We start from the raw sequence: 16255 nt of genomic DNA, 5'->3' as shown, positions 1-16255 counted from the left end.
GGGGACTTAGAAGGGGACGTGACTATCATCAGATTATTAAACGGTAATAATCTTTCTCCATTCCATTTAAATAGTTTAATCAAGTTTTAAAAGCTATTCAACTGGGTTGAAACATTTATTCAGTCACCTCACTTTCTGAGGTAATGAAAGGATATTCCCTGAGCTAATAGCTGATGGTATCAAACTATTTTCTCATTCATGTGATAATAAAAATATATTATACAATTTTCAATCCAATCATAGAATCTTTCCTAAAGGGAATTTTTTGGAACACAGATTGCTGATATTCATTGGAAAGAGGCAGGGTTAAATCCATATAATGGTGCATATTGAAGAAAGTTAAAGAGGTACACTTTAAAATACTTCACAAAATCTACCCGTGTAAAGCATTCTTATAAAATGTAATAAACAACGACAGCAAATGTACTTTTTGTAATGTGCAAGAGGAAGACATGGCTCGTTTGTTTTACAACTGTGATTTATCTTTAACATTTTAGTTTGATGTTAGTTTTTTTCTTTTTGCCCCAAGATATATTACACATGATCTCTAAAAGAGGTTATATGTTTGAATATGTTGTGACGTCTACATTTTGCATGGTAAATATTAAATCCATAAACATAAAATTGTATTTCACATTAGTAACAAAAATAATCCAATTCTGTTCTAATGTCACTTCACCAAATTCTGTTGAATCTTGAATGTCCCTAGTGAAAAGGAAGAAATGCATGTGCTTGTTTTTCTTTCTTTATCCCTCAGCTATGGAATATCTATGACTTTTTTTTTGACTGTATGTTGAAACCTGTTGACTCATTTTTTCTTAAAGGTAAAATATCCCTTAGTTTTTGGCAGCATTGTATTTTATGACCCCAAATTAAGTACAGTCTATAGAGCTGCATTATTAATCACAAAATATTCACTTTATTAGGTTTCTTAATAATGTACAAATGTACAGAATATTTTACAGAGCATGTCATTCTTACCTAATCAAAGGCAGGGCATTTTATAGGCATCGTTACAGATTTCTGATAACATATTGCCCCCTGTCACTGTTTATTATTGTAACATTATCAATATTTTTTTTATTAAAAACGGTTGTACAAAAAAAGAGAGGGAATAGCATATCACAATCACTTTTACAGTATTTACAGTGCAAAAACATCTGAGATTTAAAAAAAATTTCCAACATTTAATTTATATATGATAATTTTATTACAGTATTGTTGTGTGTATGTCACTTGAATTTTAATTTAATTAAATGTATTGGTATAGCTCGTTTCACAATAAATATCCTTCCAAATCAGCTTTACGGCTAACTGTCTTGGACGGCCCTAAAAATATATACAGAACCCACAGTGACCAGATACCAGTTTTCAAACCCCTAGGTTTTAATAGAAGATATGTTATGGTGTGTAAAAATAATAAAACTTTAAAAGAGGGTACTTTGAAATATAAAATTATTTATAAATTGAAATGCAGCCATTGAAATGTGAATGTAAAAAGCAAAAGTAGCAAATAGGCTGTTAAAACTTCAATTTGAAGTAGAGATAGAAAATCTTAACCTTGCTTACAAGCAGATTAATCCAATTATTAGTTACATAGCAGTACACTGGTTCATAGTCAAATCACAGATCTTTTGATCATCTTGAAACATTACAAAAATATGATGGATGATTTTTCATCATCATGGCTGCTGTTGGTACTGGCCCTCAGTGGCTGTGTAGAAGTCATCTAGTACACTCTGAATATAGTCAAACGTGGGCCGGTCATCTGGTTTATTCTTCCAGCACGAGGTCATGATCTCGTAAAGTTCAGGTGGACAGTTTTCAGGCCGGGGCATCCGGTATCCTCTCTGGACGGAGCTCATGACTTCACTGTTACTCATGCCTGAAATAAAAAGAAAACAGTGAAAGGGTAAAGTGGACACATAAAGAAGAGAGTGAAAATAAAACTGAATCAAGAGTCTTGTTGTGTTAACGTTTCAGAAAGAACTTGCACTCAGCTGCCTATACAGTAGAAAGTAAAAAATAAAATAAACTGAAATATGTGCTATACCTGACCAGAGAAAACAGAAAAAAAAAGGCTGTTGTTTTCCCTTTTGCCAAAAAGGTAAGAAAACTTCAACACCCATAATGCACTGGGCCGGTTGCCATTCAATGCCACGCCCACCAGCAGTGGATTGAAGCCCCCCAGAACGGTGGGTTTTGTTGTCTGCTATAGATAGGCTTATCATAGTCAAATACCACCTTGCTTTAGTAGGAAATACTTCTTATCAAACTGCTAGTCATAATGGTGTTGACTTGTACCGTTTTCAAATTCAGGAATTCAAAGACTAAACTGGAGTGAGTTTTGGTTTGTATTCAACATTTCAAACTGGATGACCACGAATGTAGTGTTTTAGGCTGCCTTTCTGTCTTCCGCCAAACCCAGAAGCAAAACATCATCACGTACAGTAAGAAAGCTGTTGCCATAGTGTTCCATTTTTACCATAATGCTGTTAAAAGAGAAGATAAGTATGATACTTATTTCTCTGTTCAGGTAACACGGAGAACAAGAAAACAGTTAATTTACATATAAAACCAACATTGTAACATTTACACTTTTAGGCATGACACCTCAGGTGAAAATCGTAAAATTGTAACATAGCTATCACCATACTTCCTTAGTTGATTAATCACAGTACAGTAAGAATTATTTGAAATTACATGTTTTCTTAATTATGTTTAAATATGCAAATTATGCATTGTCAAATTAAATATTCACTAATTTCCATACATTTTAAGAAAATAAATATGATAATATATATATATATATATATTTTGGTTAGGTATGTTTTGAAGCATGTCTGGTTTCAGCTGGTTTAAACAGGTCCTTTGCTGGTTATGAGCTGGTTTAAGATGGTCAAGTGCTGGTCCTAAGATACTAGCTCCAGCTCAGGGCCAGCTTAAACCAGCTCATGACCAGCTGCTATGCTTCAAAACCCTCCCTGCTGGTTTTTTTCAACAGGGATAGGAACAAAACCATATACAACCGTCAGAATATAGGATAAATACACAGATCAGGCATAACATTATTCCTAATATTGTGTTGGTGGGGCATGGACTCCACTAGACCCCTGAAGGTGTGCTGTGGTATCTGGCACCAAGATGTTTGCAGCAGATCCTTTAAGTCCTGCAAGTTGCGAGATGTGGCCTCCATGGATCGGACTTGTTTGTTCAGCACATCCCACAAATGCTCGATTGGATTGAGATCTGGGGAATTTGGAGGCCAAGTCAACAGCTTAAACTTGTTGTGCTCCTCAAACCATTCCTGAACCATTTTTGCTTTGTGGCGGAGCGTATTACCCTGCTGATAGAAGCTACTGCCACCAGGGAATATTGTTTCCTTGAAAGGGTGTACATAGTTTGCAACAATGCTTAGGAAGGTGGTACATGTCAATGTAACATCCACATGGATGGCAGGACACAAGGTTTCCCAGCAGAACATTGCCCAAATCATCACACTGCCTCCGGGCCAACCTTTTCTCCTCATGTGCATCAATGAGCCTTGGCCACCCATGGCCCTGTCACCGGTTCACCACTGTTCCTTCCTTGGAGCACTTTTGGTAATGACCACTGCAGACCGGGAACAGCCCACAAGAGCTGCAGTTTTGGAGATGCTTTGACCCAGTCATCCCCATCACAATTTGGCCCTTGTCAAACTTGCTCAAATCCTTACGCTTGCCCATTTTTCCTGCTTCTAACACATCAACTTTGAGGACAAAATGTTCACTTGCTGCCTAATATATCCCACCCACTAATAGGTGCCAGGATGAAGAGTTTTTCAATTCACCTGTCATAATGTTATACCTGATCGGTGTAGTTATATATATATAGAATAAAACTGGAAAGATCGGCAGATGGTAGTTCTACTAAAGTGGAAATTTCTGCGTTAAAAGAAAAAGGAAAGTGCCTTTAGAGATATGTGTTGTAATTCATTAATATTTTGGATGTTTTATTTCCACTGTCTGAAGAAAGACATGTTATGGAAGCAAAATAGCTCAAAATCTCACAATTGACCTGCGTATGAACAACAATGTTTTGCCTGTAGTATTTTGCCTTAATATAGCAAGGCGATTATTAAGATTAATATGGGACCAGTTCAACATAGCAACATGACTCAACCAATGCTGTGAGTTTGTTTAACTAATAAGTGTTTAGGAAACCGGTCATTATTTTTCCAAATACATGTGGTAACATTAGCAGCACAGAAAAAAATCAGTTCATCTTTTAGATGTAGCAAACTAACCAAAACTGAAATACTTAAATGTATCTTACACAGTATGACCAGTAGATGGCGACAACGTCATGATAAAAGATTTAGTTTGGTCATTATTATTACTTCTCTGCAGCTTTCTCATGGAGTAATGCTGATCGTCAGAATGCTTTATTTACGCTCAAATGTAATAAAATTACCTGGATATGGAATTTTCCCATATGTAATAATTTCATAAAGAAGAACCCCAAAGGACCACATATCCGATTTGATGGTGAAAGATCCGTAGTTGATGGCCTCAGGTGCCGTCCATTTGATAGGAAATTTGGCTCCTGAATTAAAGAGACACAGAACACATCCTTAAATTCACAAATACCAGTCAACTCCTCTGATTCCACCACTGACGCAGACAAAACATCACATTATCAATATGCATAACAGCCTTAACAAGCATAGCCTGACATAGTAACGCAGTAGAAAAAAATGACCTGTCCATCCAGTATGTTGTTAAACCACTGAGAGGTGTCCCACTCACCTTCTCTGGCTGTGTACTGGTCATCCTCGATTACCCTGGCCAGGCCAAAATCAGCTATTTTGCATAAGAGGCTCTCTGAAACCAGCACATTAGCAGCTCTCAGGTCACGGTGGATATAGTTCTTCTTCTCAATGTAGGCCATACCTTCAGCAATCTGCAGAGACACACACAAGCTCAGACATTAATTGACTTCATTACTTGATAGAAAGTGACAGACACTGATGATGGTACAAAAGATTTCTATTTCAAGTTTTTACAGATAATAATCAGAAATGTTTCTTGATCACCAAATCAGCATAGAATGATTTCCGAAGGATCACTCGAAAGGAATAAAATACAACTACATATATATTAACATAGATCAGTTATTTGTAACTGTAATTATGTTTCACTATATTTCTGTTATGATCAAAATAAATGCAGCCTTGGTGAACATAAGAGACTTATTTAAATAATTTAAAAAAAAGTACAACCCCAAATTTTTGAATAATATGTATATGTGTACATAATAAATAATTTAGGTTAGTAGATTACCACAGTAAATAAACAATTGGGTGCTTTTCCACTTAAAAAATTGGGTGTAGTTTTATTTTAACCAAGCAAAAGTTGCTTTAACACACGGAAAAACATTTTCTCACTTCTCCATCAGCATCCTCTTTCGCTCTTTGAAACAGGATGTGCAATTTTTGTGCTGTTTTACCAGAAGTACGGTTCTACTTAATCCTGAAATCCTGATTTATACTGAAAACAAATGTTCTTAGATTATGTGGATCGTTCTTAGAATCAGTAGTTTTGACTGTAAATACTTTATGAATTCCATGATGCTTTAACCAGTCATATCTTTTCATTCGTCCAATGTACCACTAAGTTACATTAGTAGTATTATTCTGGTTACCATGTAGTAATACAAATATAAACGTAAACTGGAATTCATAGATCTAATGAGATGTTTCATTCTTAAGAAAATGAATCATCTTTTTATTTTATTTTAAATATTTTATTCATTTTTATTTTATTTTATTCATATTTTATTTTAAATATTCATACCCACCGTCGGTGTATGAATGAATGAGATGGCTGTGGGTCTGTTGAAAGCACTGTATAAATTCAGTCAATTTACCATTTTGTTTTAAATACTGACAGAGAAGAGAATCAGTTCCTCTTTTTTCAAGCAATGGAAAAAGTGACACACAAAAAATGTGAAGTTACTCCAGAAATACCGGAATGGAGGGCTATGAGAAGAGCAGGCTGATTTGTCTTGAACAGATATTTTTACCTGTGCAGAAAAATCGATTAGCTTCGGTAACTGAACTTTACAACCAGTTTGACTTTTCAAGAAATCCAGTAAACTTCCTGAAGAAGAGGGAAAAGAAACATGGTTAACTTTTCTTACAACTACATTTTTCTTTAACTGTAACTCTCATAGCAAGGCATATTCTCTAATTTGAATGATCAGAAGAGTATATTTTTCTGTACCGTTCGCCATAAACTCAGTGATAATGTAGATGGGCTCGATTTTGGTGACGACAGCATAGAGGCGCACGAGTCTGTCGTGCTGTAAGGTTTTCATCAGGTTGGCCTCCTCTAAGAAGGCCTCCGCCGACATCGTGCCCGGCTTCAGCGTTTTCACCGCCACTTTTGTGCTGTTATTGTAGTAGGCTGCAGACAAAATGAAACTACAAATAAACGTGTGAGATTTCTTTGTGGTTAATATGGATCTTCCTGTTACCGACCAGCCACAACACAGCGAACTAAAGACTAACTCTAGCATGAAACTAGTGAGAATTCATTAGCATCGATGTAGGAACTAAAGTCAGTCTAGTAAAACATTTTATAGGAACTGACTCCGAATCCCTACATGTTCTCATCAGAGATTTTATGTATTTCACAGCCATATATAAACTACATTTCTCAGAAGTGATGACACAGCACCAATGTGTGAAGGACCGTTACTGACCACAGAAAAACGAAAAGGCTTTAGATATGTTGCACAACTGTGAACATGTATTGTTATTCGTGTGTGCTCATCCCTTGCTCCACTTAAATGCCATTTGTCATACATTCAGCACAGACAACTTCCTCATCTTTGAAATGGTTAGAATAATAATATCTACTGGACATTTAATGGCATTTAAGCAGTTTAAATCCAATAGTTTGGATACAGTTTAGCTGAGACATAACAAAGTAGGGGACCACCAAACAGTAGGAAGTCTTTCCTTTTTGTTTTCATACAGACTTATAGTGTGTTTAAGGTCTGGTAACACTGTGCCAACAAGGTCACAGGGCGCCTAAGGAAACATCTTGGCCACAGGCAGTCGAGAGCCATTTGTATATTTGCTAAGGCCGCTTCCTGCAATTCATCATGCCGGCTAAATGGAAAGAGGCACATGAATAATAACGAAATCCAAATGCAAATCCTGCGTCAACTGCATAGCCGTTTCCTCCTCAGATCTGACTGATAAGAGTCTCGTCTGAGCCTGGTCTCTGTGTACTATCAGTCTGAGCTATAAGGGAGCCATTCATGCCAGAAGCCACAGCAGGAAGATGTCAGGCGTGCTGTCAAAAGCTTTTATGGCTCAAAGAATTTAGATAAATAACTATAAGCCTACACATGTTCAAAGGGGTCCTTTAGGTTGATTAATCGATACAAACACAGAAGGATGCCGCTTCTAAGCCCACTGAAGAAGAGCACATTATACTATGGGTTTTTATGAGCACACAATTGGGGGAGCTTAGACAGACACTGGGAGAATTTGAATAACAAGGCCATAAAGAAATCAACACTATTTTTGCTGTAGTTTAGGAAGTCTAACGTGTAATGGACTAATGAAGCAAACGCTTCATGATTAAATGCATGTTTGTGACTTCCATATATTTTTGTCAACCAATGTCAAGAGGAAGTGATTCATTTCCTTAACTCACCCATCCACACCTCTCCAAACTGCCCGGCTCCGAGCTTCTTCACCATCTTTATGGATTCTTTAGAGATTTCCCAGGCATCTTTGTCCCAAGGTTTCTGTGCTTTGGGCTTCTCACATGATCTCTCTAGTTTTCGACATAATCCGTCTGCTTGTTCTGTGACAAAATAAGGTACATTCTTCTTATTTCAGCAAACCTATCTTAAACGAAGATTATAAGGAGTGAACATAATCATAATAAATCATTAAAAAGTCTGGGAATGGTGAGTTTTTGTAATATATATATTTTTTAAATATTATAAACAGTCTTTCATGCTCACCAAGGCTGCATTTATTAAATCCATATACAGTAAAAACAGCAATATTTACAAAAATTGAAAATAGATGTTTTCTTTTCAAGATTTGTTTGTAATTCTTCTTTCATACAAATAAAAGTTAAATTAAAGCCCTGGCTAATCCAAGCTGTATGATGGCATTGACTGTTGCTCTGTTGGCTCTGCTTACATAGACAGTAAAAGAAATGGACAGAGGGATCCCATTGACTTCAACGGCGGAAAGTGAGGTCAGTAAAGGAGCACCCACTTCCTGATGGCTGAGCGAACCGCACAGGCTCAGACTGAGCTTGATGACGTAGATGTGTCGTGAGCCTCCTGTCTGACAGCTGTAGGTCTTCTAGTAGTTGTGGAGAGTGAAATCTGAATCACGTTGTTTAAATGTTTGGTCCCGTTGCTTTTGGCTCACTATCGGCTTCTCCCCATTCTTCTCCCTTGACTTTATCAGATTTTATGTCTCCACGTCCCCCTGACTGCCTCTTAGACAGTAAAAGATTGTTTCTGAGCGTCTCCTCCTGTCTATAGGGTAATTTCTCAACTGTGCGACAGAGTCGCGTTGGTTATGACGCAATAGTTAGCCTATTTTTACAAAAACAGCTTCTGCGGGGCGATAGTGTAAGATACAAGGTAACGGAGCCTTTTATGCACTGTCGTGTTTCTTTAGAAATAAACAATGGACAAATGGAGTCTTTAAACGCCTCAGATGTAAAGTTATTCACTGTCAAAGTGACTCAAAAATGAATGGGAGTCAATGGGATGCTAACAGCAGGTGATGGCTTGGTTAGCAATGGCAGCCCCTATGGCTGGAACGCTTTCCGAGTGCTAGATTGCCCCCTTGTCTGCTTACGCTATCAGGTACGCTGGTCCGATGTCGCGTACGCATCTTGAACTCCGAGAAGGCACTTTCAACACTTTTCCACGGACGGCGATCGGCCGGAACTTTAATTCAAAAAGTTTTAAATATGGATATTTTTCTAACAAAAATGCAACGATTTTCTTCAGAAGGCCTTTATTAACCCCCCGGAACCATGTAAGGCACGCTATTTGAGGGACAGATGCATTTTTATGGACTTTATGCCATTATAAAGCTTGGATTAGCCAGGGCTTTTTTAATATAACTCAACTTTTATTTGTCTGAAAGAAGAATGTCATATACATCTAGGATGACTTGAGGGTGAGTAAATCATGGGCTAATTTTAATTTTGGGATAAACTAACCTTTTAATGACCCCAAAACCTTTGAATGATTCCGTACATATAACTTACTGTGGTAATGTTTTATCATGCTCTTGATGTCATTGAATGTGATTTTTGGAGAAATGTAGAAGCCGCCATTATCCAGGGATCTGATCTTATAATGTTTAACAACATCCTGTCCTTGAGCATCCACATCTCTGATTGACAGCGAATAACTTCCTGTTTACAACAATGTCAAAATATGTTACACCACAACTTTATATTACCATAAAAAAACACTGGAGCAGACAATAAACAGTGCTCACCTTTTGAGGTTTCACTCTCCCGTATTAGATAAGATCCTGGTTTATTAGCGGGTGCCAACAACTGTCTCTCTGCATCCTTCCTTGTGATTTCTTTGAAGAACCATCTAATTTGTACATCAAAAGATTAAATACCAAGATGAAAAAGATCAAGTGCTGAAACATGAAAAACGATGTTGTTGTTGTTGTGCTTGTATTCTGTTGTACTGCGCAGCACTCACTCTTCTGTCTCAATTGTGTCTGCTTCTGCAACATAGTTTGAGGGAATGAATCCTTCCTTTCGTGTGGTCAAAGACTTTGCCTTCCACCACTCTCCGTGCCTGGAAAGAAATATCACATTTCACAATAGCAGGCAAAGAAAAATAATAGTAGCGAAAGAATGATGATGGCATTCGCTCACTCTTCAAGAATCTTTAACTTTTCTCCTTTTTTAAAGCCCAGATCATCAGCATGAATGGCTTCATATGGATACAAAGTGACAACAATTTTTTCCGTTTCTGTATTAAAAAAAATAAGAAGCAGCAGTTTTACAAAAACAGTTCAAAGCTATAGAAGGATGCAGATTGTGAAACAAAGATCAGACCTACTTTCCATTTTTTCAAACACCTGACCAGGCAGGAGGCCGGACATCTGATTATTCTGTCAAATAAAACATATCTCATTCATCAGATAATCCTGAAAAAGTATCAGAAAACCCTTCTCTTCAGAATCTATGAAGGTCAAAACAGCAACGTTAATTTTATTTTGACACGACTAAATGTTTTTTCCCCCATCTAGCTCACTACTTACTATATGAGGTTTATTGGAGGTTGGATCTCTCACATATACAGTTTGGGCAGTACGTACTGGCTGGTGTTTGTTCCCTTCAATCACACCTCCATTTTGGTCACCATCCAACTTGGATTTTTTACAACCCATGTTTCCTGCGAAGAAGATTAACCACCATGATTTCTTAAAATATTGGAATTAAATCAAAACAAATGACGGGCATGAAACACTTTTGACACATCAAAATAATGCATTACATTATGGCCTGGTTTCACAGACAGGGCTTAGATTAAACCAGGATTAGGCCTTAGTTCAATTAGGACATTTATGAGGCTTTTATTAAAGGTGTACTATGCTACTTTCTATCTACTAGAGGTCGCCTATTCAAAACAAAGGCGTAGTTTGATGACGCCAAGTTTGAGCGCAGTATCTTGGGACATGTGGTCTTCACCTCACAGCCGCCGGAAAATAGGACTCAGACAGAAAACATGTTCATGGATGCGGTTATTAACGTTACTTTAGTGTAAAGCAGAGCAGGACCGAGTGTTGAGGAGCTGAGCACGGCTGCTGGAGCGATTGTTACACAAATACCCGCCTCGCGAGCAACAGGACTTTTATTATGATAGGACGGGACACAGTCGCCGGGCGCCCGCACTTCCGTGTTTCCGGTCATGATTATAAGGTAAAGCAGCTCTGTTTATCATATTAGATACATTTAAGTGAGTTTAAAATTATGTTATGACGTGGCGCTGTGACATATTCACACTGCTAAGAGAAAAGCGCTTCTGCCAAAAATAACCGAGAGTAACGCAGATATGACGCCATTGACAGGCGACTCCCTCAAACGCTATGCTGACATGTCCCGGTTCATTGGTTAAAAAAGCAATTTTCTCACAATTTACAAATAGTTGGAAACATTTGGGATATTGTAAGTACTCAACTGAACAAAATATATAACACTGGCCAAGTGGTTTTTGGATATTTTACAGCAAAAATACTACATAGTGCACCTTTAATGTGTCTTAGTAAAGAAAAACATTACTGTGCATCTTGAGACAAAACAATGGCACTGATATATTTAAAGATATTTCAGTGAAAGCTGCTTTCAGTTAAAACAGCTCAAACTTGCATTTTAGTCTCAGACTATAGGCTTAAGATTTGCGATTGCAGCTCAGGGAAGATCTATTTAAAGCAGTCCATAAGTTTTGCCTCTGTGTCACCATCTCGTTTTGAAACCTGCCGTTGCAGTTATTCACGAGTTATCATCTGTACGTTGTTTGTGCGTCGGTGCGGCTCTTCGGAGGAGTTTGTGTAGCTGTCATTCTTTCACTGCAGCGGTGTGGATACTGGGGATATTTTGTGGATAGTTTTAAATACTGGCTTGTTGTGTACTTGCTCAAAATTGAAAAAAGTTAAGGATGGCAGGTTTAAGATTTTAGTATTTGTTTTACTACAGATGTCATTGTTTCAATAAAGATAATTCAGCTTCAATCAACTTTGAATAAATTCTCACATTGAGAACTGATGACAGATATCGATATTTAGATTTTAATGCCAGATATTATTCAGAAGTTTTGATGATATGTAGACCATATTATTTAATTAACATTTTATTTTATGCTTTTTAAATCATCATACTATAAAATAAAATAACAATATTGATTTAAAATTTGAAAATGTTTGTATTATATATTTATAATATATATTTAAATGTAAATATGATTGTTTGTTTCATTTCTGGCATTATATTGATACAAAATTGTGTTCCTTTGATTGCAGATTCTATAGTTTTTATCTTTGTATAGTAAATTAAAGATACATTTTTATAACTTGAGAACGATGGTTGTTATTTAGGTGTCTTCATTTGAAGCTCTGAATACACGTGGGAAGTAGAATAGATATAACTTACTCAACACATTTGGTTTCAAAAATGCCAAATCCCATGATGGAATAAAATTAAGTCATTTAGAACTGATTTGCATTTCAAACATGTGTGCTCATCCAAGTACGTCATGAGAAGTATCAAATCACAAGTACATGAGGCTACCATAATATATTAAGAGGTATCATATACAGTATGTAATAATATGCCTCTAAAATAATGAGATGCCCTCTCAACATGTTATAAAGAACACATTATAGATAACATTACAGCTCCAAGCAATATCCTGTTTAATATAAATAATCAACCAAAGAGGGTTCTGAGTTATTCAAGGTTAGAGTTTCATTTGGAAAACACCAAGGTCCTTCCTGCAGAATAGACATCCTTTCCTTATTCTCAGTTCTTAGAATATAAGGGAGAGGTAATCATTCTCTGTCAAAATCATGGGTTGCTGTGGAGGTCAAAAACGTTGGGTGTCAGCTTTACCAAAGCAACGGCAAAAGGATTATCAGAAGGAAATGCATGTATCGTAAATCTCAAGTCAAGCAAACATTAAATTACTTAATTTCCTTTTCTATTTAATAGGTTACAGTTTAAACAACGAATAAAGACATGCAATGAACACTCAGGAAAGTAGACATGTCAGCGCAATTTTCAAAAACTGCTAAAAATGAAACAAAAAACACTATTTCATCAGATGCCATATTTTGACCCTGCATTGCCCTCCCCCCATGGGAAATTCTGAGGAGATTGTTTGGCCATTATTTCCACACTGCAAAAAAAAAAAAAAAAAAAAACCTTTTCTTACTTAGTATTTTTGTCTTGTTTCTAGTCAAAATATCCCAGATTATTAAAACAAGAAGTATTTACTAGACAAACAAAAGTAATGTTAACTGTTATTGTAAGTGTTTTGTGGAAAAAATAACTAAAAATGAAGAGTTTTTGCTTAAAATAAGCAAAAACTCTCTTAATGTTGAGTTATTTTTTTCCTCAAAACAAGACAATAATTTGTACTTGTCTAGTAAATGTTTCTTAATGTAAGAATTTGTTGACATTTTGACTAGAAACAAGACAAAAATAATAAGTAAGAAAAACATTTTTTTGCAGTGCAAACTTTGGTATTTCAGGAAGTGTTTAACACGGTTTCCTTCTGTCCAATCCAGTGCCCAAAGTAGCAAACAAATCTTATATGTTAAACCCAACAAGTCTGAGCGATGTAACAAAGTTGTCCAAAACAGATACATCTCTCAAAGCAACAGAATTTTTTATATTTACATTTGAAGTGAAGTCAGAAGTAATAAGGTAGAAACAGGGGAAACATTGCCCTTCATTGTCCTGAAGGTGAAATGTTAGATTTGGTTAAATGGCTAAAACAACACTAGGACGAAACTGCATGTGCCTGTCCTGGACTCTACTGATGTGGCAGTATTTTTAGATGTCAGCAGGAAACTAGTAACAAGGATATAATGCTAGATTAATGCGTAAGCAAGCAGGCCACTGGGGCTGCACACTTCCTCCTCTGACCAGCGTCTCTAGAGCGTTCACTAACACAGGAAAGACAGAGACACACAAAAGAACTCTTAACTACTTCTGAGTTTCACTGTTTAGCCTGTCAGAACGCTAGATGCACCTTTATACTGACTCGTTGAGTAATGCAACATAATACAGGATATTCAACTGTGTTCAAGTTTTTGTAGCCTTCAGATACAGACATTTAAGAGGCTGGAGGAAGGACAGTAAGTCAGGCCTAATTTCTGAGGGAAAAAAACATAGAAAAGGGCGTCTCTGCAACAACTCAGATCAAGTTTCATGGAGTAGAAACAGATAAACTTAATCTAAAAAATAACATGAGAAGCATGCCATGAGAAGGCTGCTGACCTTGACAAAGTTTGTATGTTTTACATGTTCTTTTTATGCAAGGCAACCTGTAAAATGGAAAATAAAATAAATATTTGGAAGGAAACATGGCATTAGTTTGTATATATTTGAGTTATAATGTAATTTTAAGGGTTGAATCTGAGGTGACAACATTTCCTTCATTGATGTTTTCCTTCACATTTCCTTCCTAGAGGAAGGAATTGATTCAAATGAGAGCGATAACTTGATATTAGATGTAGGCTATAATGGTCAAATGTTTGAGGTCATTTTAAAATCAGATTTTTGATCGCAGACATTGATATCTCAGAAAATCTGAGCACATTTTGAGGCATTGTTGAGATCTTGTCTGAAACTTCATAGAAAGATTTACGAAGATTTTCCTTTTCTTTTAAAAAGGCAAATAGCCTATGAGAAACTACACACACGTCACACTTCAGCAAAATATTGAATAAATTTGTGATTCCTCTTTTCTGTGAGAAATATTGAAATGTAATGTTGTGCGTGACTGGCCACAAAAATAATCTTTCTAAAACGCACTCTGAGATGAAAGTGGTCATTTAAAATGCTTGAGTTAATAATTATACAGATTTTACAGCCAGTTTTTTACTCCAGGAATTATAAATTAGGGTAACAGCTTCTTTTGTTTTTGTAGCAAAGTTTACACATCGCTAATCTGTCATTTCGCTCAAAAGCTCCCCAAAATAAAGCCCGATTAAATTTATATTTTATAGGAAGGCACCGAAACATACGGGACTAACCCGATACATTTCACCGCAACAACACTAGAAAGTGCTTACTAGAGTAGAGCAGATAAGTAGTCCACCTACCTGTCAAACGTCAGAAAAACAGGTTAACTCGAATTTAACGGGAATATTTTATGAGAGAAATGCCCGTCGAGTGCGTGCTCTCTCATTGAAGCGACACACACACACAGAATGAGGAACCCGAGACTGGACGCCTGCTGCTTTTACTGCTCTTTCAACTTCCTGGTGTACATTAACCGTGTTTACCAGAGTTCTGTTTTATTTGTTTGCATAAAACCGCAGTGACATTCAGGTTGTCAAATGCAGACTCTGAAGTATTGGAAACAAAACCCGCGAATAGGGGAGAGAGGGGTAAGCTGAGCCATTTTTTGTGGTCATCAAGATAAAAGAAAATAAGGCAGCAGTAGGCTACAATGAAAGTATAACTAAGGTAATTAAAGGAAGTTTGCTGTCAGAATACATCGATGACAAATCAAGTTCTAAAAATATGTAGGCTATTTTATAAAAGAAGTGTTGTGGCTCAGTTTAGGTTAGGGGTAAAGGGGCTAAAGGCACACCTTAAGAAAGTTGTGCTTACCTATTGTACCTAGAAAAATATATATGTTTGTATTGAACATTTATGGAGCAATAGATTTGTAGAGAAAATAAATCATAAAAGTGTTTTTTTTTTTTTTTTTTCATTTAAAACTGCTCAAAATGTATGATGATGAAGGGGGTAAAAGGCTCACCAGCATGGGGCAAAAGGCACACAGTATTGATACATAAATACTTTCGCTAAAATTATGTTTTTAATAATGTTTAAGTTAATACTTGTTCAAAACAATCACTTTAGCAAAGTTTAAACTATTTTCTGTTTATGTTTGATGCACAAAATCATTAATTTTTGATAAATAAATATGCTGTCATTAAAATATATTAATATAGAAATATAGGCTATCTGAAAAATGTAGAAACAAAATAATTAAAAAAGATTATGAAAGCATTAAAGGAGATCCCATAATTAATACATTTACAATAATAATAATACCTTAGGCTATATTTTATTATATGATATGATTAATATCACATTTTTAAATATGATGGTTTCATTATAAATATGGTGATTATCTCTAAGGTGGACACCGAAATTAATATATTAAACTTACTATCTGAATCTAACCATGTCAAATCAACAAATGGAAAAGTCAAAAGCTGTATATTATCATGTTAAATATGGTGCCTTTTACCCCAAATACCACACATTTACATATTCTTCCATTACAAAACTGTTGCTTTAATTACCTTGAACAAAACTGACAAACTTTAACAAGACCTTTGTTTTAAAATATATATTCAATCATTTTAGCGTTTTGTATTTGCTACTTAAATCTACAACATTTTTAAAAACATCAAATATTAGATCAAATAAGGCAGGATCAACTTTGCGCT

The 16255-nt window shown here is 36.0% G+C and overlaps 1 protein-coding gene across 2 annotated transcripts; it reads right to left on the bottom strand.

Moving 5' to 3' along the window:
- Positions 1-1175: 1175 nt before the first annotated feature.
- On the bottom strand, positions 1176-15045 carry lyn (LYN proto-oncogene, Src family tyrosine kinase). 2 transcript variants are annotated; one of them, XM_067453686.1, is made up of 13 exons: positions 14891-15045; positions 10325-10458; positions 10123-10174; positions 9936-10032; positions 9757-9855; positions 9539-9642; positions 9303-9452; positions 7710-7862; positions 6264-6446; positions 6064-6140; positions 4788-4941; positions 4453-4584; positions 1176-1885 (listed from the first exon to the last, which is right to left on the bottom strand). In XM_067453686.1, the coding sequence occupies exons 2-13, from the start codon at positions 10451-10453 to the stop codon at positions 1683-1685; spliced, it is 1533 nt and encodes a 510-aa protein (XP_067309787.1). In that variant the 5' UTR covers positions 10454-10458; positions 14891-15045; the 3' UTR covers positions 1176-1682. The 2 variants fall into 2 exon arrangements, with proteins under 2 accessions (XP_067309787.1, XP_067309789.1); XM_067453688.1 differs by having other exon boundaries at positions 10382-10458.
- Between the last annotated feature and the right edge of the window lie 1210 nt (positions 15046-16255).

Source organism: Pseudorasbora parva, chromosome 9 (assembly GCF_024679245.1).
Source record: "Pseudorasbora parva isolate DD20220531a chromosome 9, ASM2467924v1, whole genome shotgun sequence".
Lineage (NCBI taxonomy): Eukaryota > Metazoa > Chordata > Actinopteri > Cypriniformes > Gobionidae > Pseudorasbora > Pseudorasbora parva.
The sequence above is the reverse complement of the archived record's forward strand: the minus strand, read 5'-3'. Positions and strand labels throughout refer to the sequence as shown.

Excerpts from the sequence above, each read along its gene's own strand:
- lyn (XM_067453686.1), bottom strand. The coding sequence starts at position 10,453 with ATGGGTTGTAAAAAATCCAAGTTGGATGGTGACCAAAATGGAGGTGTG. Across the intron at positions 9,453-9,538 it reads GGAGAGTGAAACCTCAAAAG|GAAGTTATTCGCTGTCAATC; the intron begins GTGAGCACTGTT and ends TGTTGTAAACAG. Across the intron at positions 4,585-4,787 it reads CCAGTACACAGCCAGAGAAG|GAGCCAAATTTCCTATCAAA; the intron begins GTGAGTGGGACA and ends TCTTTAATTCAG.